Genomic DNA, 27,706 nt, shown 5'->3' with positions numbered 1-27,706 from the left:
AATCATTTCGTAACATCCAACTCAAATCTGCGCACTCGTCCGTCTCCCTGTAATTGAGAACAAGTTCCAATGGAGATTTGTCCTTCCTTCAGATATACACGTAGGGCCAGATCTCAGCTGGTGTAAATCTGCCTAGGTCCAGTGGAGTTCTGCAAATTTATACCAGCAGAGGATCTGCACCATCACTCGAGATTTTCTGCAGAGGAGAGGAGGCCCTCAAATGCATCTTCCCCTCCAGCCTCATTGCAGAAACTGCCTGTGAAACATCTCACCGGGAAAAATAGGACCATGATTTAAAAACAGTTTGCCAGTCTGGAGAAGAGTCGCGATAAATATTTTTTTTTAAATATATTCAGTCATTAACTCTTCACCCACTGTATTGCTTAATCCCACCCTGGGCATGCCCCCAGCTGCACAGGAAATGGCCTTTGCTTATTTTCCCCTTTGCTCCATCTCAGCAGTTCTTGATTTCCTTTTAAGCAGTTTTCTTTGGCAGCAGTCACTCCGGGTCAGGATTCTGTGCTGCTTGGTTGACTGTTCGAGGAAATGTTTGGCACCGAAGTCATGCAACTGACAGTAAATGAAAACTTTAAAAAGCTGCTAGTTAATTATACAAAGGGGCTGAATTCCTTCCCACCTCCCCGACACACACACCCTATTCTGCAAAGGCGTACGAGACTCACCGATTCGGTTATTAGTGTGGTCCCTCACTCGGGAATCAGTGGGGTAGTCTGTGGCATTCCCGGTGCTCTGGATCGTCTCAGCCAGGCTTGAGTCAGGACTGGGATTTTTTTCTGAGCTGGAGACCAAGTTGTTGTTGGTTTCCACAACAGGGATTCTGTTTAACAACTCCCTCTCTTCTGACTCTTTGTCAGCTTTCAGCATACTGAACCTCTTCTGTCGACATAAAGAGGAGATGAACAGGGCAGTGAACCTATGGCTCACATAACAAGAAGCAAAACAGGGAGGGACTGCAGTAGTTTTGGAAGTAACCACATCCCTCTGAATCCGCGAGAATAATAGTCGTATTTACAGAATACCTTCCATCAGTTGAGGCAAATTTTCAAGAGGGCTTAAATGACTTCAGAGCTTAGGTTCCTTTGAATTAGGCTCCTAAGTCCCTTAGGGCCAGATTTACAAAGATACGTAGGTGACTAAAGATGCTGATAGGTGTCTACCGGGATTTATAAAGTGCCGAAGCAGGTTCGGCTCCTATCTGCAACTTTAGACCCTAAATATCTTTGTATGTTGGGAACCTAGCTGCTTTTGAAAATTTTTACTCCGTCTTAAAGCACTTGAAATACAGCAATGGCTTAAGTCTCATAGCACTCCCCATCGGATCGAGGGGTAAACTGAGGCAGAGAGCAGTCAAATGACTTGTCCAAGGTCACAAACTGAAAAAGTGCGCTCTTTGGCAGAGCCAGTGATAGAACCGAAGTTCCCAGGCCTGTCCCATAAACACAGACCATCTGTCCTACAGAAATTGGATACAATGAACTTTGTGACATGAGACCTTAAATAGATCCTGCCTGCTCTGCATGACACAATCAGCAATGGGGATATATCACGGAGAATTGGCCTCCAGAGGATTAAAGTTATCATTGGCCTCCACCGGCTTGCCCTTTTTGGTCACGTTGCTGGACTCAGAGACAAAGTCCCTGCACATTGAACTCTGAAGATTGACTATGAGGTCACTGCCTGTCACGGACTGGTGGTGGTCATGTGGTCGCCCGCGATTAACCTGGCTGCAGCAGATCAGGAATGATCCTGGGGAGTTACTAGATACCGTACACTGCGGTCATGGACGTTCAGCGCTCTGGACCTCCGCTGTCTAAGCATCTGGAGGTTGCTGCGCTGCATCGTCCGATGGCATTTTCATAGAAGTAGCACCCACGGCCAAGACTGTCCTCTCCCCACCTGTAGTACTGCATGCTGTGCACCAGCAGTTGCTAGCCTGTATCCTAGCGGTAGCTGCACTTCAGCGGTGGAGTATAGAGTTTGCAAAGCTCTAGGGCAGCAGTTCTCAAACTTCATTGCACCGTGACCCCCTTCTGACAACAAAAATGACTACATGACCCTAGGATGGGGGACCAAAGCCTGAGCCTGCCCAAGCCCCACCACCCTTGGCAGGGGGGGGGGAGGGGCTTGTAACCTGGGCCTTGGCACCCAGGGCTGAAACCCTCGGGCTTTGGCTTTAGCCCTGGGCCCTAGCAAGTCTAATGCCAGCCATTAAAATGGGGTCACAACCCACAGTTTGAGAACCCCTGCTCTAGGGGAGTGTTGTATGTGTAATGAACAGAAATCCCAGGGAGAAGAACTTAGTTTTAATGGAAGTATTCAGGCAGAACTTAGAATCATAGAATATCAGGGTTGGAAGGGACCTCAGGAGATCATCTAGTCCAAACCCCTGCTCAAAACAGGACCAATTCCCTACTAAATCATCCCAGCCTGGGCTTTGTCAAGCCTGACCTTAAAAACCTCTAAGGATGGAGATTCCACCACCTCCTTAGGTAACCCGTTCCAGTGCTTCACCACCCTCCTAGTGAAAAAGTTTTTCCTAATATCCAACCTAAACCTCCCCCACTGCAATTTGAGACCATTACTCCTTGTTCTGTCATCACAAGCATCACAACTTCAAGCTGGATTGGTGTTAAGACTGTTCTCCCTCTGTAATTAGCATTGAGCGAAGCAAATAGCCCACTGTGAAATTATGTAGCGCTGGGTGATCAAGGGGCAATGAATTTAAAGGAAAACAGATGCATGTAAATTTCCCCTGATTTCTTGCAAGTTCTTGCCCTCTTGTGGAAGGTCAAGCAAGCACAGGATTTGAATTGGCGTTATAGAACTTCGAGGCAGAGTCACTGCAATCCTGTCTCAGAAGAGCTCCCCCTCAGGGGTTAATGATTATTTATTTAAAGGGGAAACTAAGATCCAATTAACCAAAGCGATAGCTTTCCTGTCACACAGCCAAATTCTGCTGATGGTTCCTAGCTCTGCTGCCGTTTGCACACGATTAGATCAGCAAAAACCGAGCCAGGGGTTTCAAGTGTGAAGTTCCCAGCACTTGGCACCCGTCTGACTCATCTTCTATGAAAAAGTACGAAAGGAAGCTTCCTGGGCAGCTGGCATGAAATATTGAAATGATAGTAGAAGTTTGTAAAACCAGGTTGCTTTACAATTGGAGATTTAAAAACCATTTTTTACAGGTGAAATGAAATGCTTTTAAAAATACAGAGCTCAGCTGAAAGCCTACCTCACTAGCACGGCATCCGTGTAGGCGTCAAAGATTACAAACAAACAAAAGACATGAACTTCCATGGAGCCCTGACAATTGACTGCAGCTCAGGGTCTGTCCTCTAATGTTACTGTGTTTATTTATGTTTGATTTGTTCACCTCTAGCCCGGGAAATTCTTACTTTATCATTAGCATTGTTTTGTATTAACTGGGAATATCCCTGCACTGTGGATGGGGGTAATTATTTCCAGAGGGTCATGTTGGCTAACCAGCTTCAATCTGTGTCGTTACACCAGTCCTGGCACACCCAGCAAACAATATCCTCCTAACACCCGTTTTAGGACAAGCACTCTTGCCCACATCTGCAGAGAAGGGCACCAGAGGGGGCTCAATCCCAATGACTTCATTGGGGGGTGACAAGTGGAGATGGGACGAAACTGCCAAGTTCAGATCCAAACTGCTCCCAAAAGATCAGGCATGTTCGCCTCTGCGATTTTGGTTCCTGCCCCAATCTAATGACAACGGGGTCACAGCCTGCACGCCCCACTGAAGCAGAACTCCCATTAGCAGCATGACATTGATGGGAATTTTGCCAGCGGAAAGATTCCAAGATCAGGCCCCAGATAACAAGTACGGCTACATCCCCCACGTGCATGTACCTCAGAGGTTACAATGGAAAGGGGCAAACTGAAGGGCAGGTTTACACTTAAAACGCTTTGGTGAAGATGCTGATGGGAGACGTCTCCTGTCGGTGGAGTTAATCCACCTCTGCAAGAGGGAGTAACCATGTTGATGGGAGAAGCTTTCTTGCCAACATAGCACTGTCTACACCAGGAGTTAGGTTGGTAAACTACATTGCTCAAGGGTGAGGATTTTTCACACCCCTGAGTGATGTAGTTACACAGATATAAGTCTGTAGCATAGACCTGGCCTGAAAAGGTTGTCATGATGGTTTAAAAGGACATTATAAAATACCACAAATTATTTTTTACTCCTTTTGGAGAAAACAGGAGTGATTTGGGAGCATCTATTTCATACTTACTGCACAGTTCTTCATCAGATCAGAACCTACAATGAGAAGAGGGGGAAAAAAAACATATCATGGGTAAGTTTATATTAATTTAACAATCCCAAGAAGACTATCAATGTCTCATCTTGTATTTGTACAGCAGCCTTCACCCTGATGTATTTTAAGTTATTTTACAAACTGAAGTACCCTTTGCATTCCTTCCCCACCACTAAAATGCAGACACATTTGGAGTGAATGCAGCTGAGTTGTAAAGAACCCCCCCCATATTCAATAAAGAATGAACCATGCACGGCAGATGTTAGTCACGTTGATTAATGCCCTGCTGAATGTATTTAGATATGAAGGCAGCTATGAAGGGAAGAAAAGCCAGATAGAACAGACTATTCGATTGAAATCGCAAGGGGAGGTTAGCTGGGTAAAACGTAATTGTGAGGCTGGCAGGCCACATGGCAGTTCTTGCCCAGGCTGCCGGCATTGGCTAAGAGCTGGCAACCTCATAGCTGGAGACCAGACCAGGTCAACTGTATGTTAGTTTTGCTCAAAATAGGTGTTAGTCTTATAAGAATGTATTTAGTGTTGAGATTTTATGAAATGCTTGTAAATTGCTGCCTGCATTAATCTCACTTGTAATGTCTGTTCTCCAGGCTATAAGAAAATAGGTAAGTTGTGCTTTGCCCTGAACTTGTGAACTCAACCATGGAAACCATCCCCCACTCCCTCTGCCCATCCAGAAAGACTATCAAAGTCAGATGGGCCATCAAGAATCATTGCAATACAAAGGACTGGTTAATGGCCCTGTCCATCTGGGAAATGCTCCTCCTGTGGGCTTGGAAGCTGAATGAAGGAAATAAACAAAACCACAGGAAACAGTTCCATCTTTTTGGCTGTTTGCCCTCTGAAGTGCCAGAGCCTCGAAGAGCATGTCTACATTTGCCATCGAAAGCGGAAAAAGTCCCTTTTCTGCGCAAAGACCGTGGGAGTGTCTACACTTGCCAATGACTTTTTTGCGGTGAAACTTCTGAGTTTCACCGCAAAAAGAAAACCACCTCCACAAGAGACATACAGCTCTTACCGGTGATGCTTTTGCGGTGATGTACAAGTGAAGACACGTTCTTCCTGTTTACAGAGCTTTTAGCCTCCGCAGGATATCCCACAGTGCCTAGGTGGCCACTCCGGCCAGCAGCTCTGCTGCTCCAACACCCGGTAAAAAGACGTCTGCCCCTCCCCCTGTAAAGCCCCAGGAACTTTGAAACTCCCGTGCCTGGTTTTTTGGCAAGCGCTCACTTATCCTCTGGCCAGGTGACGCTGGCTGCTCCATGGAGCAAACGTTCCCCTGCTTGGAGCAATGCTGAGCTGCTGGAACTGATCAGTGTTTGGGGAGAGGAGGCTGTGCAGGGCCCCAGGATGCCCCGCGATCACCCCTCCCCCCCGCCCTTCCCACGAGACCCATCATGAGAATGGAGAGAGCTGCACTGTGGGATAGCTGCCCTCAAGGTGTGGCTCTCATTGGCGATGGAAGTGCTGCAAATGTAAACACTCTCTGACACCTGTGGAAGTGAGAACACAAACCAGCGCTTTTCTTTCACCGGTTCACTATCACCGGTGAAACTGACAGCGCAAACACTCTGCAAGTAGCCTAAATTGAAGCCAGAGATCCCCAAGGGCTGCCTCCTGGGTCTGCCCTGAAAGACACTTGGAATGGACCGATCACTACAACTCTGTCACTCTTACGATTTAGATGGTAACTCATTCGTGTTTTAACCTGTAAATAACTCTCTGGTTCCTTTTTCCTAGTTAATAAACCTTTAGCTAGTTTATTACAGGATTGGCTACGGGCGTTGGCGTTGTCAGGTGCTAACTGATCTGGGGGTAAGTGACTGGTCTCTTGGGACTGGAAGTAACCTGAATGTGGTGTGATTTTTTGGGGGGGGTAAGTGATCATTTATCACAAAAGTCTAGTTTGTCTGGATTTCAAAACACACTGCAGAGTCTAAGGGGACTGTCTGTGACTCCGTGGTAAGGCTAGCATGGTGATCAAGGAGTTCGCATTTCTTACTGGCTTGGTGAAATCCACTTCTAGAACCAGGAGCATTGGAAGTACCCTAAAAGCGTGGGGAGGGGGTGCCCCACAGGCACCCGAACCATGGGCACGCCCCCCGCGCCGCCCCTTCCCCCAAGGCCTCGCCCTCTGCTTGCTTCTCTTCGCCCCTCCCCCCGTCACTCGCCCTTACCGCAGGTAAGAAGTGGGAGGGCCCTGGCCACCTGCCCCTCCCCGATCCGGAGCCCCTGTCTAGAATACACCACCATTTTGGGGTGTCTGCCCTGTTGAGCCACTCCAGACAGCATGACAGTAATGACTCAGGCTGGGGCTTGGTTAGGGTACTGTGGTTAATGCCCTCTCTACTTTTGTAACACAAGCCACAAGGCCTTCAGGTCAGGCACTGTGATTTTAAGTTCCATCTAAAAAACGGCACACCTCCAGCAGCACTGGGCCCCACTTATTACACAAGGGCATCGATTCAGGTGGAAGAGCGCCATCTGTTGCACCGTTTTAATAGTGCTGGAGAGAGCAATGCAATGCATTTTCCCCTGGCACCTGTCATATAAGTCTAATAATGTAAAAACGTGATTCAGTAACAGTTGTCCTAATTAACACAAAAATGGATTGAAATTCAGCTAGAAAATCTTCTGCGATAGACCAGAAAGATGGCTCCAGCCTCTATCAGTCACCTACCCTGACTTGAAGATTTGAGTCTACATGTAGTGACTGGATACAGATCAAGAGCTGAGAAAATAAAGAGACACCATGTTCAGCACCAAAGTAGCTCTGGGACATATGGAGGAAGAGATCTGATCATTACCAACAAAGATTACCCTTCCCCTCTCTCCGCTTGGGGCTATACCAGCTAACACACAAAACAGACCCCAGACGACACCGTCCTGTGCTGAGGAGAGACATTTTGTTACCATTTCTCCCACAGCCTCTGAGAAACTCCCCATGCAGCCTGTGTTTCATGGCAGCACCATCTCTTTCTTCCTCCATGAACTGCTTATAGGATTCTAACGTTGAAAACCCGGAGGTCAGGATCTGCCTGGAGCCCTCACCCTGCCCTGCCTGCTCCCAGGGGCTGGTCGCTCTCCCCGACACATGCAGCGGCCACCCAAACCTTTGCAAGAACAGGTGACACTACCAGCATGCTACGGGTTAATGAACAGCTAGAGGGCTCAGGAAACTCACTCTTCCCATTGGGGGTGAAGATCCGCCTCTTGCAAGCCTTCCTTTGCCAAACCGCCAGCATACCAGCGAGAAGCACCATGCTGCAAAGAACCACCGCACCCCAGGGAACAAAGCTCCCATCACCTGCAACACAGAGCGGGCAGAGGGGGTATTGTTAATGAAGCTGGGATTTTTTTTAAGAAAAGGTATGGGGCGTCCACAGGCAGTATGAGAGAGAAAGCCGTTCCCATGCCAGAACACGCACGCAGACCCAAGCCTGCCTTAAATTAAACAAATTTTAAATTAACAGAGATATCCTATCTCCTAGAACTGGAAAGGACCTTGAAAGGTCATTGAGTCCAGCCCCCTGCCTTCACTAGCAGGACCAAGTACTGATTTTGCCCCAGATCCCTAAGTGGCCCCCTCAAGGATTGAACTCACAACCCTGGGTTTAGCAGGCCAATGCTCAAACCACTGAGCTATCCCTCCCCCATGTACTGCACTCACCACGTGCGTTATCAGTGCTATCACCTGTCTTGGCAGTCTTTTCTGTAGCTATATCTGAGGTAGGAGAAGTGCCAGCTGCGTGTTTTGTATCCGATCCACCAACGGTTCCCGCAGCAGTCCAGTTGGCATCGCCAGAGGCTGCGTCACTCGTGAGGATGCTGGCGCTGGTCACTGGCTTTGTGGTAGTGTGGGAATGCTGGCCTCCCACAGTTGTTGGCTGCTCGTTCAGGAGCAGCGCTTTTGCCCTGTCGGAATCCTTCGGCTCGTTGCTGAATTTCGCAGACAAAGTGGCAGGTGTGAGGTGGGTGTGAGGTGGGTCCATGCAGACTTGGTCGTGTGTGGAATTTCCGCTGTCCACGGCTACTTTGTTTAGCTTGGCACAGCTGGGAAGGGGAAGGAGAACACAGAGGTTACAGGTCACAGAGTAAAAACGCATGAGGAATCCTTGCGGGAATGGAAGATAGGAGAGAGGTTACCTGAGCGATAACCACCCCTTGCTCGTTTTTGTGCCATCTGCCCTTAGCCAGAAGCTCATCCCTTCCCATTACTCCTCCCCCTGCCCCACAGGATCTCTTTAAACCAGATGCAAATCTAACATTCATGTTCAAGTCTAACCCACTCTAGTCAAGAGAGCTCGAGGTTAGAGGGGTTCATTCATCCACACTCAAACCTCCCCACCCCTCGGCCATGTAATCTTGTGTAAGTTATAAGAGAAATAGGGATGCCCTCAAATCTCTGCTCACTAGCAAAAAGTTGCTCCTTTGTCCTGGGGCTGGATTTGGCTAGTTTGTGCCAGAAGAGCGACAGCTTCCATAATATATGGAGATATACCTATCTCATAGAGCTGGAAGGGACCTTGAAAGGTCATCAAGTTGAGTCCAGTCCCCTAACTTCACTAGCAGGACCAAGTACTGTCCCTGCAGATTTTTGCCCCAGATCCCTAAATGGCCCCCTCAAGGATTGAACTCACCACCCTGGGTTTAGCAGGCCAATGCTCAAACCACTGAGCTATCCCTCCCCTGCAAAAAAATGGAATCATAGAATATCAGGGTTGGAAGGGACCTCAGGAAGTCCAACCCCCTGCTCAAACCAGGACCAATCCCCAACTAAAGCCCCAAATTGCCCCCTCAAAGATTGAACTCACAGCCCTGGGTTTAGCAGGCCAATGCTCAAACCACTGAGCTACCCCTCCCACAGCCAGCTCCAGCTCTAGCTCTAGACAGCCGGACAAAAATCTGGGCTTACTCCGTGTGGGGCTTGCAGCGTTCGGTGCTGGAGTGCCGCTCAGAGAAGGTCCCCAAAGGGCATTCTTGGCAGGAGACATCAACTTCTGAGGTGCCTGCAGGAAAGAAAAAAAAAAAAGCGATCGTCGAGCCGTACGCGACGGAGTGAGCCGTGTCGCCAGCACCGTCCCGTGGCCAAAGCCAGAGGAGACTGGCTGGCATGGGTGGGATGCTTACCTCTGACTAGGACTCCAAATCCTGGCTTGCAGACAGCGTGGGAAATGCATCGCGCACAGCTGTTCAGAACAGCAACCTTACAAAACAGCCCTGCTCGGCACTCACACACCCTTCTGGAATTGAAGGAGCAAGGGACTTTCTCCACAAGGTCGTATTCTGAAAGGGGGAATGAGAGAAAATTAGCATGGAGGAGATGCAGGGAGAGGAGAAGAGTTGGAAAGGATAATGAGTGTTCTGTTCAGCGGCAGCTCAAGTCACAAGAGCAGGAGAAGTCTGTGGACCGATGGGCTGGAGTCTGATCAACCAAGCAGGAATCAGACTTGGTCAATAGCTGAATAAGAGACCTCTGGGGAAATCCCAGGTCCCGCAGGAAGTGGCGCGGTGAGATGGTAGGTGGCATTCCCCTCTCTAAGTACTGAGCCAGCACAGGGGGCCATTCTGCTGCTGGAAATGCCGTTCTGAATGAAATGTTTTTACTGGGATCCCAACCACTTGTAGGCTGTCAAGAGCTCACTGCACATTTGCAAGATCGGGGTGTTAACTCTCCTGCCTGAGCCAAATTTTAGCTCAGGCAATTGCGTTCCGTCCTCCTAAATTTTCCTGGTAGCTTCTCTTAAGCATGCTAACCTCCCTGTTCTAACCTGGTGGGTAATGTTGTTGTGCATTGTTAAACATCTCTGTGCATCCCCCCAGAGGTAGCTGCAATCCCAGTAAGGCTTGCACTTCAATTCTGCGTCTGCAAAACTCTTTGGGATCCACTGGGGTGAAAAAACACAAGAGATGGGTCCGCACCAGAACCCCAGATCCAGACTTGGGGAGAACCAAGATGCAAATCTGAATTCAGATCCAAGCTCCGTGGTTCGTTCCTCTCTCTAACCGTCACGTCATGTGGTGGGACGACTTTTCAAAACTGAACAGAACATCCAAGTCAAGCATTTGGATGCTCAAGTAGGTGCACAACGTAGAAAAGTAAAATAGCCAGACGTGTACTCTCCAAGAGCCTGATTCAAATTCCACCACTGACCCCAAATGCAGCCTTTGGATGTCCTATTGAGATACCCACCCAAATATACAAATGGGACCAGTTTCACGTAATGGGGATACCTTACTGCAGTGCACCTTAACTTGAGAGGTGGCTCTCATCGGCCCTGTGCTGCAGCTGGAGGATCAAGGACTAAGATAAGACCGCTTCCCTCGCCAGTCCAGACAGGTAGTGGAAAGGCAGGAAATCAAGACACAATGAAACTGGCCCAGCCCAAACCCAGAGAAGGTCTCGGCATGATGCAAGTGCAGGGGCTAAGCAAAACAGATACCTGGCTTGCACGACACGCAGGCCTCGCAGCGTGGCTTCCCTTGCTCCCTGTTCAGGAAGTGCTCGGGTTCACACTGCCCGCAGTCCCGGTCTGGATCCGTGGGACACTCTTTCCGTTTATGGTAGCCTGAAAGACAGAAAGCAAAATAAGTAAGAAGCCTCTTACCAAGGGCTCGGAGAGAAGCAGAGGGAGAGAATGCTGTGCCTGCCCGGCAGCGCCCTCTACTGGCCAAGCATCGCTCAGACGTGCCAAGCCTCAGTTTCCCTTTCAAATAGGCTCTTCTCTTCCAATAATACCCTGGATTATCATCAGAAATGGTTCCCATCAAAATAAAGTTCTCAGAGTCCAAATTTCATCCTGCCCAGCCCCTACCTGGCTGGAGTCATCTTCTATTCCGCTGCAGGCTGCTTTCTGCTCCAGCCCCCGGCTCTCCTCCTTGGAGCTGGGGGTGTTGAGCCTCAACTAGCTTCTTCCTCCGGCTGGCTCTTTGCCCCAGTCAGTCCTTCACTCTCCCCCAGGAGCATTCCCCTGCAGATCTCCCCCAGCCACTGGCTCCACTCCTTTTGAGGGAGGATAGTGTGTGTGTGTGTATATATACAGATTTCCCTCCCAGAGCTTGTCCTGATTGGCTGAGAGAGGAGTCCTGCCCCGCCCACTCCACAAAGCTCCTGATCCCAGGCCCTTAAAGAAACAGCAGCCTGGGTTTTCCCCAAGCCTTAACGATCTCCTCTGAGGCCATCTTCCTCTCCCCCAGTACCTAGCTCTGCCTTTCCTGGGTCTTCATCCGCTCTTAAAAAGTCCAAGGACTTAAAGAGACACAGCACAGAACAGGTGTTGACTGACCACTAGTGCTTACTGCCCTTTAGGGGACAGTCACCCTGTTATACGGCCGAAGGCTCCTCAGTCCATGCGGTCACCTCCCACACAATACTAGGCTGGATCTGCTCTCTGCACCGGTCACCCGGGCTGCAGTAATGCTATTCCAGGGTGCAGGGCTTGGGATCGTTGCGCAGGGAGGTTACAAATGGGAAGACAGAGGTGGCTGGCAGGTCTGCAGGGAAGTGCCCCACTGCCACGCAGATTCCTCAGACAATTGCTCCTCGCTGGCTCCTTCAGGTCTATGGTAGCAACCCCCAGGGCCGGTGCTCAGCGTTTGACTGCCCTAGATATCTGCTTTCCTCTCGACTGCCGCCAGCACCTCTGGGATGCTGGTGCAAACGGGAGCTTGAAGGGGCAGAGGTGCGCCCTCAAAAGCTGTGCTGGGGCGTGGAAGGAGGCCAAGCAGGGGTGGCTGGGCCAGAGGCACCTCTAAAAGGTCAGTATTCTAAGCAGCTGGGTACGCGGGCTAACGAAGGCCCTGGCTATACCATGGAGATCAGAAGGGCTGCAGAAAGCTTGACCCCAGGAGTTGCTGGGAGGTGGGTAATCACGACCACAGAGGAAGGCACAGTGGCAGCAGCAGATGCACAATGAGAAATCCCAGCAGCAGCGCGGGAATGGGGCACAGGGTGGGTGAGAAAGACTCCAGGAAAACGGCCCACCTCTTTCTGCATAACGCAACCCTCCGGGCTAACGACTCGGAGGAAAACAACACACTCGCTAAACGTTCTGGCAAGCCCAGCGTGGGCGGCGCAGGTGACAGCATCAGTGCTATATTTAGGTGACTAAATGCCACCAGACAACTCCCAGCTACGTGGCTCCCACCTCCCACTGTCTGAAACCAGTCTCACTAGGGTGGCAACCACTGCGATGCCGGTGCACAGGCCTGCAACATGGTCCTTTTAAAAAAAAATAGCTACTCCCTTTAGCGACCAGCTGTGTCAGGAATTGAGGCTGAAATAATGCACTGCAGAGGGCAGGCGGGGTGTGGCTGTGGAACATCTGACCAGCAGCCCAGGGAGTAAACACTGCTGGCCTATTCTGGGATTCTGCTGGGAGGAATGGTGGTTTGGTCTAGTGGACAGGTTCAGGGATGCAGGCGTGGAGCTGAGGTTGGGGGACTGGGACTGGCGTGAGCAGCTAAGGGAGGACGGCACAGACAACCTTAATTCTGGCATTTCCTAAGTTTTGTGGGCTTGATTTTGCAACCTTAATATCTGTTTAGTGTCATTTTTGCTATGTAGTACAGCAGGGGCCGGCAACCTATGGCCCGTGTGCTGAAGGCGGCACGCGAGCTGATTTTCAATGGCACGCACACTGCCCGGGTCCTGGCCACTGGTCCGGGGGGCTCTGCATTTTAATTTAATTTTAAATGAAGCTTCTTAAACATTTTAAAAACCTTATTTACTTTACATACAACGCTAGTTTAGTTCTATATTATAGACTTCTAGAAAGAGACCTTCTAAAAAACATTAAAATGTATTACTGGCACGCAAAACCTTAAATTAGAGTGAATAAATGAAGACTCGGCACACCGCTTCTGAAAGGTTGCCAACCCCTGTAATATAGTATCTATTTGTCCAGGGAATATTCCTCTCTCTGATCCCTTTTTAATGCTATTCTCCCCCGAGATTTCCCCCCGCTTTTCTCCTCTCTCCTCCTCCCCAGTCTTCCTTAAGCACAACACCAAGCCAACATCCTTCAGGTACAAATCAAATGTAACAACTCCCACATCTGCAGCTGCTATAAAAACGGTGAAGCCCCTTTGAAGGCAACGAAGCTATACTGACATACCCCAGTTGAGGATCATAGAACCATAGGGTTAGGAGGGACCGCCAGGGTCCCGAGTCTAACCCCCTGCCCAGATGTGGGATTTGGATGGTGTAGACACAAGACAGATGGCTGTCTATCCATTTGAGTAGGTTCCAAACTGGGTAAAAGCAGCTTCGTCAGCCCTAATTTCTTGTTTTACTGGAAGCAGTCTCCCTCTTCCTAATTTGTAAAGTCTCGGCTGGCCACACACAGGGATGGGTCTCTCAGGAGCCCTGGCATAGTCTTGACATCACATGGCCACAGCGCAGGATGTCCTGCTATTGACCCAATCCAACTTCATGCAAAAGCTCGCAGCCAAGCACAATACCCCCGCACGCTATCAGCCGAACAAATAAATGTCAAAAATTTCCTTTTGAGAAAAAAAAAAAAAAGAAAAAGAAAAGAAAAACATTTTTACAGAGAGGGAAATGCCACAAAATGCCCCGCCCACTGAACTATTTTGGCCAATGGGGCTAGCTTCAGGCATTTCCGGGACTTGGTCTCTCTAAGCCATTTCCTGTTTCTGACCACAAGGTTTGTTACTCTTCATGAGTCATGCTACTTCCGAGCGGCCTGCTGCTGGCGCTGAAAACAAGCTGCCCACCTCCCTGTCCTCTGGAACACTTTCTAAACTGTTTTGACTCTGAAGAAAGCGACAGAGTTTCCCCGGTGCCGTTTGCTATTTTTATGGCCTGCGATCGGATGCAAATTGAGCTTCACAGTTTTACTGGACAGTTTGAAACCCTGCAGCAGCAAATCCGTGGGGCCGATTCTTGTGCAGTCCCTCGCAGCAGTGGGTGCAAAACACCAGCAATTCACGATGGCAGCGTTTTACACCGTCTGTCCACGTGCTTCGCACCACTGGACGCGACCACGCAAAAATTCAGCGGGATGCAAATTAAGGACCCGATTCTGCAAAGGCTCTGAGCACCTCCAACGAGGTGCTGAGTGCCTTATTGCTAGTGGCACAGCTCCTTGCCAGACCAAGTCCACAGGACATGTTTACACCCCGGAGACGATATTGGCCTGGCTGTTCCATTGTAGCTATGCTGGCAGAACCCTGTAATAGAGACACTGCCTACGCTGATGGAAGGAAGGGGTTGTTGCATCAGTGTAGGAACACCACCTCCCACAACGACAGTAGCAGTGGCGATGGAAGGATCCTTCTGTCAGCATAGCTACCTCCCTGCTGAGGGTTAGGTCTGCATAGCTACAGTGAGCAGGGTGTGTGTGTGTGGGGGGGGGGGGAGGGTTGGATTTGTCGTCCCCTCCCCAACCAACGTAGCTACATTGATCTAAATTTTAAGCCTAAATGTCTGCAGGCCGCACTGACAAAACTGTCAATGCCTAAAAATGAGCAGGGGCTTATGCCCTTCATACTGCGGATCACTGGGACGTTTGAGGGGAGGGGGATCTGGATCCAGACCTGTTGCTCATTCATAAAACTGCACACATATGCAGGGAACAGAAAGAACTCCCCCCACCATTGCATGTTGACTAGTGCATTTGCACCAGTAAGATGTGCCGGAACGTTTGCCTGTTAATTGTTCCCGAGTTACAAACATACTGACCTGAGGGACACTGGTAGCAGCAGCGTTGTGAAGTTTCATCATAGAGCCAGTTCTCTAGCACATTACAGGACTGAGGTGAGATAATCAATGTCTAGAAAATCAAAGAGACCAAAGACAGCATTAAAGCTCGGTTGCAGAAGCAGCCGTATTTAACGCACAGCACTTCGTAATTATCCAATATGCACCCAGTCCAAAACACAGAAAAGCCCATCTTCCTGCAGCTCTTTCCTGTGAACGAGTAGACGAGCTGAGTGTGGGAATGGGAGGCTGTATTGCAACCCGTCCATCTGCCATTTCAGTGCTCAAAAGCCTATGGTAACAAACACAACTGCATGGATCAGGGCCGGCTCCAGGTTTTCCGCCGCCCCAAGCGGCGAAAAAACCCCCAAAACCCGACCGGCGGCACTTCAGCGGCAGCTCTATCGCACCGGTCCGTTCGGCGGCGGGTCGTTCACTCCCTCCCTTCCTCTTCGGCGGCAGATCAAAGAGGAAGCGAGGGACTGAGGGACCCGTCGCCGAAGACCCGGACGTGCCGCCCCTTTCCATTGGCCGCCCCAAGCACCTGCTTCCTTAGCTGGTGCCTGGAGCCGGCCCTGGCATGGACTGCAGTACTGTCCTAGAATGACCCCCTCTCCACTCCAAACCAGGACTTTGGAATAACCAAAGTAGACTCCCTAAGGAATCCATATCAGGTTTTAGACTTGGTGTATGCTAGACTTTGGGTCATAGTCGGGGCTGTGTAGATATCCAGCCAGAATGGACATGATAAATAAAACTAACTCTTCACATTAATAGTCAGTCTTATGGATTGTTTCCAGGCATCTGGTGACCTGGGCCACACGCAACAGGTGCCTGCCATCCTTCTCAAGGCTCCTTGAAACTACCTTTTTACAGTTCTGCCATTTTGTTAAGCTCCTGCTGGGTCCAGCAGTCTCCTCTCCCATATATCAGTGTAGGAAATAGATATCTGTGTTCAATTGTTTAACTGGATATAATCCAACCCAAAGACCTGCTTGCAATTCAGTTGTTTCGCTGGTAACATGGGGACAGAGCCTGCACTGACATCAGTGGCCCAAGGAGAGGGCCTGCAATCCCTTACTCCCATGCCCAGCCCCACTGTCTTCAGTGAAGCTTTTCTTGTGCGTAAAAGGTTTTCAGGAGCAGCCTCTGCTCTGACCTTAGATAAAAAGACTCAGTTGTGAATGGTCTCAAGAAGCAGATAAGCCAGAAGGCACCTCTGTTCAGTGGCATCAGCACCTTGCTTAGAGCAATTTGAAGCACGTACTGGGAAATTTCACTGCTACAAGTTTTCTGATGAGATCGTTTGAACTTGGCATTCTCCCGCCCCATTCTCTGAATTCCATTTTCAGCCACTGGTGGAAAGTGTAAAATCATCTGAAACAGCAACTTGTCTCAGAAAGAGATGGAACCAGGAGATCCACCATAGACCGTGCCTCTTGATGGCGTTTCGACAGGTAACAAGGACCTCAGGAAATCCACAGCAGATCAACAGGAGGGATAGCTCAGTGGTTTGAGCATTGGCCTGCTAAACCCAAGGTGGTGAGCCCAATCCTCGAGGGAGCCGTCTGGGGCAAAAAATCTGTCTGGGGATTGGCCCTGCTTTGATCAGGGGGTTGGACTAGATGACCTCCTGAGGTCCCTTCCAACCCTGACATTCTATGATTTCTATGATCCCCTTGGCTTCTGCGGGAGAATTTCCCCCAGTCCTTTGGCATAACACTTCACCCTTCTGCAATGCCTTCTGTCAACAGTGCAGAGCTTTACCGACATTCATCCATGAACCTCACACCCAGCCTCTGAAGCTCTCTCTCTTTTCTACAGGGGAGGGATTTGGTGCCCTAATCACACAGCAGAATGATAGGAAAGCCTGGAAGGGTACGTCTGCACTGCAAATAAAAACCCGTGGTGGCCCATGCCAGCTGAGTCGGGCTCCAGGGGCCCGGGCTAAGGGGCCGTTTAATTGCAGTGTAGACGTTAAAGCTCTGGCTGGCACCTGGGCTCTGGGAGAGTCACAGGTGGGTGGACTGCATGAGCCTGAATCACCCAGCTGCGGGGGACTAATTGCAGTGTAGACGTACCCATTGGAATGGAGTCAAATGGCAAATTAGTAGCAGAATTGGTACTAGAACCTCTCTAACCATTAGCACACACTACCTTCCAGAGACGGTAATAGAACCAAGGATCCTGACACTTCAAAGGGACTCAAGAGGCTGTCTGAGGTCACAGAATGAGGAAGGGGGATCTCCTGGCCTCTGCTGCAGAAGCACCTTAGCTAACTTCTAAGACTAATTTAAGCAGCAGGAGGTGAGGTTATTAACTCAGTCGTTTAGAGGGAAAGGTCCCTCCGGGGTCACCCTAGACTATTTCAGCTAAGACATCGTACTGTGAAGGGGATTAGAACTAAGCCCAGTTTGTCTACCCAGTTTTAAAAAGATAAATTTAAAAAACCACAGTCCGTGGCCACATCTAAGCTGGCTGCTGGCCCAGCTTTTCTGTAAATTCTCTGGAAAGTCACTGACAAGCGCAGCGCTTCCTGCCTGGCTCTCCGATGAAATCCGACTTTGGGCTGTAAGGAATGTTCAGTATCAGATCAAGTTGAGCAAGGTGACTTTAAATGAGTGATGCAACACTCCGCTTCTTCCACTGAATTTTCTGGAAAATACGTAGACGCTTTTCATCATTTAATTAAATGAGAGGGTTTTTACAAAGTTTAAAATAATGAACACACAGGACCAGATTTGGCTCGTAGTTACAATTGCATAAATCTGGAAAATGGACTTATTCCAGATTTGACTGAGAGCAGAATCTGGCCCACTGCCTAATAACGACTGTGATAAATTATTGCCCATCTGCAAACAAATGTGACTCAATTACTTCATACCTCATTTTGCCACAAGAGGGCAGCTGCCTGCCAGTTTATCGCTTATTCACTGCCTGACATCCACAACCTCGCAGACTGATCTGCTGCCAAGGTCAGGTCTGAAAATGACACAGCATAGTAACACGCAATCCACCCACCGTTACCACCCTGCGGCCAGCACAGTAGCGTTGCTGCCTTTATTATCCTCTACGCAAAATCCCAAAGTGCTCCGAGTTTGTAGAAAACTTTGTAAAACGATTCCTTAAAATCAAGGCACGGTTTCTCTACCATGGAATGTCTCTTTCTGCTGACTCAGCCTTCCTATTTCTTGGCAGTCCACCAAGCCTCACTGAGGGTTTGTCACTTATGCTGTGTCATGAGCATGAACTTACTCATCAAGTGCTTTCCACTGTCCGCTCGGTGCCAGTGGACATCCCATTTCTGACTCAGACCTTTGCTGGCCTCCCCTTTTCATTCCCTCAGCTATTTCAACCAGCCAGCAGCAGCACAGCATAGTCGAGTTCTCTTATCATAAAATCAGAGACTATCAGGGTTGGAAGGGACCTCAGGAGGTCACCTAGTCCAACCCCCGGCTCAAAGCAGGACCCAGCCCCAGACAGATTTTTGCCCCAGATCCCTAAATGGCCCCCTCAAGGATTGAACTCACAACCCTGGGTTTAGCATGCCAATGCTCAAAGCACTGAGCTATCCCTCCCCCTGTGTTAGGTGTGATGAACAGAACAATGGCCCTTGAGAAGTGACTCATGGGGCACTAGCACTGGCCGTGCAGTTTGCCCCACATCCCCAGTCCCTGTAGTAGCAGCAAACCATTTATGCCTGATCAAGGCAGAAAATGAATGATATAAGCAAAACTGACAGCAGAGAAATGATGTGGGCTTCGCTTCTTTAACATGTACCGGGTTTTCTATAACCTTGGTTTCAGAATTTCACACTTCTGATGTCAAAAACGTAGAGTGACAACCACAAGGTTGTGTGGGATGAAGGCAAGTGTGTCCCCAAAACCGACTGGCGGGCCTCGGAGCGAGTGGCGTGAAGGCGTTTGGGGTTGAGAGCGGCATGTTAAAAATGACAAGGCCAACTAACTGGGTACATGTGTGAACTAAATGCTTGGGGAAGGTGGGGGTCGGAGTTACACATGGCAAAGTGAGTCTACAGGCAGCAAGGATGGTGTAATTTACACCTTCTTCTGGCCTCTCAGTTTGTTGATGTACAAGAGGGTCTCACTATAAACTGATGTAACACACTCAGGGACAGAAGGTGTGAATTACCTCATTTTAGCTGCCTTTAACCAGGTGTACCCATGTGTCACTTTCAACCCCCCTACGCATTGGCTCTGATTACGGCCCTGGAGCTACATTAAAGGGTTGATTGGTTTGATTTTTTTCTTTTTGAAACGAGTTCAGTGTTTTGAACCAGGGTGAGTGGCCCAGAAATAAACCTCAATGCTTTGAGAGAGCAGAAGAGAGATGGATCACAGAGAACAGACAATGAAGCTGAATTCCTTTGCCCAACCAATTTAAAGGGAAGTGATTCTCTGGGGAATCCAAAGAGCAGAGGAGGCAGCATCCAAGGTGCTGCTAGAAATGATCTTTTGAGGTTAGTGATACTCAGTGGTTCGGGAGTCAAATTAGCGATCAGCATTACCCAAAAGATGTGTTAATCCATTGTTTCATTTACTATAGTACTATTCATACTTAAACACTATGACGGGAAATTCTATAACTAACTACCAGTATTATTTTCACAGCAAAATGACTGACCAAGTATTATTTTATCAACTGCAATTGGTTAACATAGTAAACGCATCCTGACTGGTTAATAATTAAAATCACATAGTGTTTTAATATCACGTGCGGCAAAAAGTCGCAGGAGACACAGAAAAGAGCCTTTTTCTGCCAGAGGTACAGAGGAAAGATTTGTTGGTGCCAACAGCCCTAGATATTAAACCAATGTCTCTAATCGACTCAGACATTTCCAAAGCTGTAGACTGAAAGCACTGGCTCCTGAAATGAAGTCAAGGCCAGTGTTCAAACGTCTGCCTTGCGAGCAAAAATAGAAGCCAGTCTTCCATCAACAGAAAGTGCAGTCCCATATCAGAGGGCAGAATTCATCATACCTTATTTCTTAGCCACCCTCAGCCCCCCAAGTACCACTCTCAGACCCTGTTCTGAAGCAATTCTAGCACAAGTACTGCCTTTAGGTTACATTTCCACAAGGGCCGGTCAAACATTTTCCATCAAGACTTATTTTGTGCAGAAAATTGAGTTTTCAACTGCACTAAAAGGTTCATAGAAAGTGACTGCTTTCCTCAAAAACGTTTGATTTTTTTTGTTGGCTAACTAAAAATCAAAAAGTATCTGGCAAAAAAACAAAACAAACAAAACAAAAAAACATTTTTTGAGGAAAAAATCAAAATTTTCCACACACCAAAATTGACGAAATTTTTTTTCCATTTGTCGTCAAATTTTTCTTCGGAGAAAGAAACAATTCCAAACAGCTTTAATTTTTACTATCCTTTCGTGAGAACTTATGCATGGAAGAACGAGAGAGAGAGGTAACACGATACAAATTCATATCCTCACTGCAGCTCAGAAAATGCTAGTTAAGGAGCCACCTTTCTGGGTTTTCTAATCCAATCAGTTTTATAAATCATGGGTGTGTTTGTGCAGAAGGATAAGTTTCGGGTTAACAATAATACTTTGCTCTCACACCGTACTTTTCACCTGTGGATCTCAAAGCATTTTATTTCGGTGATTTAGCATTATTACTCCCATTTTATAAGTGGGGAAACTGAGGCACAGAGAGGTGAGCAAGCCAATGACAGAGCCAGGTGTAGAACCCAGATTTCCTGACTCCCAGCCCCTTGGCCTGCCCACTGCATCACTGTGCCTATTAGAGAGCATCAGGGAGGGTAGTGCTGAGAATTCTATCTTTTTATTTTTTTTTAATGGGGGTTAGGCTAAATCAAAATTCTAGTACCAATATAATTAAGTGATATTTCATGTGCTTTCTTGATTTGACTATATATTGGACCATTGTCCATTATATGCAAATAGCCAAAATGTATGTAATTTCCCACATTCCAAGGTGGGTTTTCTGGAGACTACCCCCTGGTACTTCTTTTTCTCCTTTATCCTGAGGGCCGTGTAGCAGCCCCTCACTTTCTGATTAAGGAAGGCTAGACACTGCTCCTGCAGGATCCCTCCAGCACAGTCCGGTGGGTCCGCAAGCCATTTTCTTGCGTAATGTCCACTCCTCCTCTGCTGCCCTGGGATGGAATGTCTCATGTCAGACCCTGAATCATGAAATGTTGGCAATGCAGATGAAGACAGACTTTTTAAAAACAGCAGAAATATTTCCAAGGGCTGACCGCAGGCTTCCGTGGAATTACAAAAAAGATTATGAAAGCAGTTTTGAGTGACTTCTTAGGAAAATAACTTTGTCAGAGGCCATTTCTGTTTTCACTGGCAAGCATGAATGTTTTGCTTAGATACTGCAGTCAAAATGTGGGGTGAAGATCCCTGCCCAGATAATGAGCAGGGGGGGAATAGCTCGGTGGTTTGAGCATTGGCCTGCTAAACCCAGGGTTATAAATTCAATCCTTGAGGGGGCCTGTAACAAGGTGCTGGCCAAAAGGCACTGACTCAGCCCCTGGTAGCTCAGAGCCTGCTAGCTCAGCTCCCAGTAAGGGGAAGAGATTGGAGCGGACAGGGATTAAAGCCCTAAAGGAGAGACACCTGTGAGCTTGATGGGGGAAGGCCTATAAAGCTAGCAGGAAGGAAGTAGGAGGGGAGGAACAGGAAAGCGAGGACCTGTTGCTCCCAGCTAGCTGTAAAAGCAAGCTGTTCCCCTAAGGGGCTACCTGCCTGGTAGTGAACTGTATAAAGCTGTATATAAGTGGTGGTGGGAAAATAAAAGGACACTGGTGTTTGAAAGAGTGGTCTCCCACAAATTTGTGCAACGAGCAACAAAGGGCACATCTACAGGGCCATTTAGGGATCTGGGGTAAAAATCTGTCTGGGGATTGGTCCTGCTTTGAGCAGGGGGTTGGACTAGATGACCTCCTGAGGTCCCTTCCAACCCTGATATTCTACTTACATAAATATAGTAGATCCTCCTGCTTAGCAAAAAGCATGACCAAACTATACCAACCCATAACAAACAACCTTTCTTTAGGAAGATAATCAAAAAGTACAAATGCAAAACAAGATTAAAATCAAAGACTTAAACCAAGGTTTCCTGATTTAAATCATGATAAAAAAAAGGTGATTTAAATCAATCCACCCTCTTGGCTCTATCACTTTATGACCATAGGTCAGTAACTTAAGAGCTTTGATTCAGTTTACCCCTTAGAAAAGAAGTCATTTATTATTTTTATCTGTATGGTGGTAATTCCTTCCCCCTGGGGCTGTGGTAAGGATTCATTACTGAGGCCTGGTCCACACTAACCCCCCACTTCAAACTAAGGTACGCAAATTCAGCTATGTTAATAATGTAGCTGAATTCGAAGTACCTTAGTTCCAACTTACCGCGGGTCCAGACGCGGCAGGCAGGCTCCTCCGTCGATGCCGCGTACTCCTCTCGCCGAGCTGGAGTACCGGCGTCTACGGCAAACATTTCCGGGATTGATTTATCGCGTCTAGACAAGACGCAATAAATCGATCCCAGAAGATCGATTGCTTACCGCCGGACCCGGAGGTAAGTGTAGACCTACCCTTAGTGTTTGTACAGTGTTTTGAAGATAAAGCTTATAATATTAGGGCATGACACAGGTTGCACGTATAGCCAAAATACCCATTACAAAATTCTTGTATCCCTGTACCTGTTTCTGTCCTCCTTACGGATCACGTGAAGCCAGCTACTCCCCGGCACAGAGGGCAATCACCTGAAAATACAGCTGCACTGGACCAATACATGCAGTGCTCCGTGGCAGCTAAAAAGGACCTCTTCTCTCCACTCCATGAAGAGCAGATTGCTTGGTTCCACCAAGTCTTGATCAGATTTCAACAGTGGTGCTGGAGATGCTTGGGTCTTGTCTGCACTAGCAGTTAAACTTCTCGTCGCCAGTGCAGGGGGAGCATCCACTGTCAGCAACAGGTCAATTTCCTAAAGCAGACAGGACCTTTGTCCAGGGAAGCCGTTTTAGCACCTTGCCAGAAAAAAACCCATATCTAAGCCCAACCAGCTAAAAGGGTGCTAATATGGTATCCTTAGCCAAAGATGCCAGGGGCCAAGGTAATGAATTTACGGCGTTGGGACTGTCTGGCGGCGGATTGTATCACTCCGCCCTGTCTACAGGAGGAAAATTCTGAGAAAATTTCCCACCAGTAGCAGCAACATTGATCGCCCTGGACACACTGTGTCACTTCGAACTGGTCTGAGCTAGGTTACGTGAGAGGTGTTGACAGTGGTCGCAGCCGCAGGCGCTTTGTCTGCTTTCCCTAAAACCTGTTCAGTGGCAACACTGGGAACCAACAGTAGGATTTTGTTTGTTTGTTTTAATTTCTCCTAATGGGAGGTAGGCCCTAGAAAGCTCAACGATCATCTGCCAGTGGGGAGGGAATCACAGAGGATCATTCACATGCAAGCTAAGGCCCTGTTTGTACAAGGACTAAACAAAAATAATTTCTGTAGGGGGAAGAGCGATCGAGAGTGCAAATGAATACCCCATTTACACAAGTTTCTAATGCATCCATTGCGGGTAGGCAGGGACGGCTCTATGTTTTTTGCCGCCCCAAGCACGGCAGTCAGGCGGGCTTCGGTGGCATCCCTGCGGGCGGTCTGCGGTCACGCGGATTCGGTGGCGTTTCTGTGGGTGGTCTGCCGGTCCCGCGGCTTCGGCGTACTTGCTGCCGAATTGCCGCCGAAACCGTGGGACCGGCGGACCTCCCGCAGGCATGCCGCCAAAGGCTGCCTGACTGCCGCCCTCACAGCGACTGACACCACCTCCCCCATGGCTTGCTGCCCCAGGCACACTCTTGCTGCGCTGGTGCCTGGACACACCCCTGCGGGTAGGAGCTCAACACAAATAATAACCCCTAATGTCCTTATAGGTGTTAAAGGGTCCAAACATGGGGCAAAACATGCATCTGGTAAAATAGTAAGAAACTTGGGAAATGCAGTAGATCTAATATACTTGGACTGCAGCAAAGCATTTGACATGGTAGCACACAAGAAATTTAGCTAAATTAGAGAAGATGGGAATTAGTAAAGGAATGGCAAGGTGGTCAAGAAACCGGCTAAAGGGGAGAAGACACTGGGTTGTGCTGAAAGGTGAATTTCCAGCCTGAAGGGAGGTTACTAGTGAAGTTCCTCATGGGCTAGTCTTGGGACCGATCTTATTCAGAACTTTTATTAATGACCTTGGCACAAAAAGTAGGAGTGTGCTCGTGAAATTTGCAGATGATACAGAGGAGGATGAGAATATTACACAAGAAGATCGGCATGAGCTTGAAGACTGGTGTGACAGAAATGGAATACAATTCAACAGTACGAAGCGTAAGGTCATGCACCTACAGTCTAACCAGAAGAATTTCTGCAATAAGTATGGACTCATCAGTTGGGAATGAGAGGAGGAGAGACCAACCTACATGTGTGCGTTGACCACAGGATGACTATGAGCCACCAATGTGGTGCGGCTAGGTTTGCATTTGCTGTTATCAGACGAGGCATTTCTAGCAGAGATAGGGAAGTATTAGTGCCAGTGTACGAGGTACTGGTAGGACCTCATATGGAAAACTGTATAATTCTGGCCACCCATGTTCAAGAAAGAGGAGTTCAAGCTGGAACAAGTGCAGAGAAGAGCTACTAGGATGATCAAGAGAATGGAGGGCCTCTCTTATGAGAGGAGACTGGAAGAGCTTGGTGAGTTTAACTTAGCACAGTGAAGACTGAGAGGGGATCTGATTGCCCTCTAGAACTACATCAGGTGGTAAACACCAGGGACAGTGAAGCTATTTAAGCTAAAGGACACAAGAACAAATGGGGATAAACTGGCCATGAAAAAATTCAAGCTGGAAAATAGAAGGTTTCTAATCATCACCAGAGGACTAAGTCTTGTAACAGCTGCCCAACAGAAGTTGTGGGGGCAAACAACTTAATTAGTTTTAAGAGCAAGCTGAACAAATTGATGAGTGGGATTGTATGATGGGGTGGCTTGTGATGGTGGCTGACAAGGCTCGGGAGCCCTGGGGGTCCCTTCTGGTTCATATCAGATGTCCCTAAAATCTCATGCTTCAGGGCTGCAGTCAGTCACCGCCAGGTTCACCTGGGAGTCTCTCAATCCATTCCCTACCCTTACAGGGGTCTCAGGAATTGGTGCACTTCAGTCCCTCCCAGTCTCTGCCTGACATATAATAGTTCAGTCTCCTGTGGGCTGAAATACTTTGGTCTATTTCATTGTTGGGTTTAGTGCACAGGGGCTGGGGGGTGTTGAAGGCCTGCGATATACAGGAGGTTGGATTGGATGATCTGGTCATCCCTTGTGGTTATGACTTGGCAGAGTAGGGTAGGAGGATTTAATTACAGCATAGCAGAAGGCAGTTGATCTAGACTCTTTTAGAGAGCTTGGTCACGTCACACCATTGCTCTGTGCCTCAGTTTCCCCATCTGTAATGGGGACACTGGTAATGGCCCTGACATCCTTTACAAGGCATTTTGAGACCAACAGATGAAAATCACTTTATAAGGACTAGTTATGATCACAGAAAGAAAAAAGGGCCCTTTGCCAATTACTCTTTCTGGAGATATGTTGGTCCTTCTCTCATTCCCCGTTTCCCCTCCCCAGCCTCACCAAGTTGGCTGAAGAGGAGGATTTCCCCATTTGTTATATTGTCCTTAGGTCTTTATAAACAAGTCACACAATGAGTGTGGGAACCAGCAAACGCAGATCCTGTTCTGAGAAGGGTTTCATCCAGTCCTGACTCATTGTTATTAATATCACTAATAACTGATTATTTCAGAGTGGAGATGGTCTCATTCAATAAAGACGCTTTGTTAGCTAAAAACTGAAGGTAAAGATTTGACTTAGCTGGCCCCATTGCTCATATTTAGCTCTTGAAATGAAGTGAATGGGGTGGGGAGGAAGGGGAAATCTAAGGTGTCAACCAAACTCTATAAACCTCAAAACTATCACCTTCTTGCAAAACAGCTGCTGCCCTCTATGCCGGGGGACCTACCCTAAACCTCTGTTTAGGGGACCCCTAAAAAGAAAGCGAGGACTGCAAAAACATTCCAGGGAACCACTCCACCTCTCACCAAATGTGGATCATTCATTCTTCATGGACCCAATGATCTTAATAATAAATAATATATGGAGATATACCTATCTCATAGAACTGGAAGGATCCCCAAAAGATCATCAAGTCCAGCCCCCTGCCTTCACTAGCAGGATCAAGTACTGATTTTGCCCCAAATCCCTAAGTGGCCCCCCTCAAGGATTAAACTCACAACTCTGGGTTTAGCAGGCTCAAACCACTGAGCTATCCCTCCCTTGCAGGTGTTGATGGTTGATTAGTCAGCTGGAGAAGATTCACTTCATAAGTTTTACCTCTTGTTTCTTATGTCATAAAGTACGACCTCTGGATGAGAACTTTCACTTCTGCCCCAGTCCCCCCTTCTCTCCTGTTAATATCTAGACACATTTAAGAGTGCAGTGTAATATAATTGGTATGCATTTTCAACACAGCACGGAGGTTGGCTTTATCAGGGAAACCTCTGGTGAGCTTCAAAAGCCAAATTCAACTGCTTCCCTCATCTGTGAAAGGTACAGAATGAAAACATGGTAACCTCAAACTCTTTTTAATCTTCAGTGTATCTCTCCCTTTTCGTCTTTTGACTGTGTTTCCTTCCCCATTGTCATCTCTGAACCTCAATGGGGAAGCAAATTGAACTCAGCATCTTTGGTCAGGTGAATCCAAAGAGCTGTTCCAATTCCAGTGGGCAAGTCAACATCAGTAGCAACCATCACCCAAGCTTGGGTATCACAACTGTTCTTGAAGGCAAGAAGAGGAAGGAGAAGGATTAAATGGCACATTTCCCCATCCAAAGGACCAGCCACTCCAAATGAAAAAGCTTTAGTTTTATCTCAGTGACATACAAGACTTACCAACTCTGAAAGAGAAAATATATTAATTTATACAACTTCCAGCATTCTTCAACTGCAGCCTAGGGTTAAACACAACTAACAACAATTTGCAAATTCTCATGTGGGCAGAATATGCCATTGTGTTAGTCATGTCACAGCATGACTAAAAGTTCAAGTATAAACATGCCACCCCCATGTTTAGGGTCAGAAGCTGGGAGGCGTGTGGATAGTGGCTCTTTCTTATCCCCAGATGTGGAGCAGGATGGAGATGGAGGTGTTTTTTCTGGATCTGGGGGTTACAGTGGGCCACAGATTGAATCTAAGCCAACAGTGTGATGGTATTGTGAAAAAGGCAAAGGTCACTCTGGGATGTGTCGTCATATGTAAGACATAGGAGGTAATTGTCTCACTCTGATCAGCAGTGGTGTGGCCTCAGCTGGGGTACTGCATCCAGTTTTGGGCACGACCCTATAAGCAAGGTGTGAACAAGTTGAGTCCAGAGGAGAGCAAGAAAAATTATAAATGGTTTAGAAAACCTGCCCTAGAACGAAAGGTTGAAGGAACTGGGCATGTTTAATCTAGAGAAGAGAAGGCTGAAGGAGGACATAGCAGTCTTCAAATATGTTAGAGGTTGTCATAAAGAGGACAGCAATCAACTGTTCTCCATGTCCACCAAGAGCAGGACAAGCAGTAAT

At 48.0% G+C, this 27,706-nt stretch overlaps 1 protein-coding gene across 4 annotated transcripts in view; it reads right to left on the bottom strand.

Moving 5' to 3' along the window:
* TNFRSF8 (TNF receptor superfamily member 8) overlaps window positions 1-27,706 on the bottom strand; it is a 39,116-nt gene that overhangs the window by 6,154 nt on the left and 5,256 nt on the right. The window contains exons 2-10 of one of the 4 annotated variants that reach the window (XM_065574920.1): window positions 15,025-15,115; window positions 10,763-10,888; window positions 9,450-9,605; window positions 9,235-9,328; window positions 8,014-8,372; window positions 7,504-7,626; window positions 7,000-7,050; window positions 4,278-4,303; window positions 684-897 (exon numbers count right to left, since the gene is read on the bottom strand). In XM_065574920.1, the coding sequence (XP_065430992.1) occupies window positions 684-897; window positions 4,278-4,303; window positions 7,000-7,050; window positions 7,504-7,626; window positions 8,014-8,372; window positions 9,235-9,328; window positions 9,450-9,605; window positions 10,763-10,888; window positions 15,025-15,115 (1,240 nt within the window). Of the gene's footprint in view, window positions 1-683; window positions 898-4,277; window positions 4,304-6,999; window positions 7,051-7,503; window positions 7,627-8,013; window positions 8,373-9,234; window positions 9,329-9,449; window positions 9,606-10,762; window positions 11,223-15,024; window positions 15,116-27,706 lie in introns of those variants that run through there. The other 3 variants (XM_065574921.1, XM_065574923.1, XM_065574922.1) reach the window with 3 other exon arrangements.

Source organism: Chrysemys picta, chromosome 21 (genome assembly GCF_011386835.1).
Source record: "Chrysemys picta bellii isolate R12L10 chromosome 21, ASM1138683v2, whole genome shotgun sequence".
Taxonomy (NCBI): domain Eukaryota; kingdom Metazoa; phylum Chordata; order Testudines; family Emydidae; genus Chrysemys; species Chrysemys picta.
Note: the sequence above shows the minus strand (reverse complement) of the source record. Positions and strands in the feature narration are given on the sequence as shown.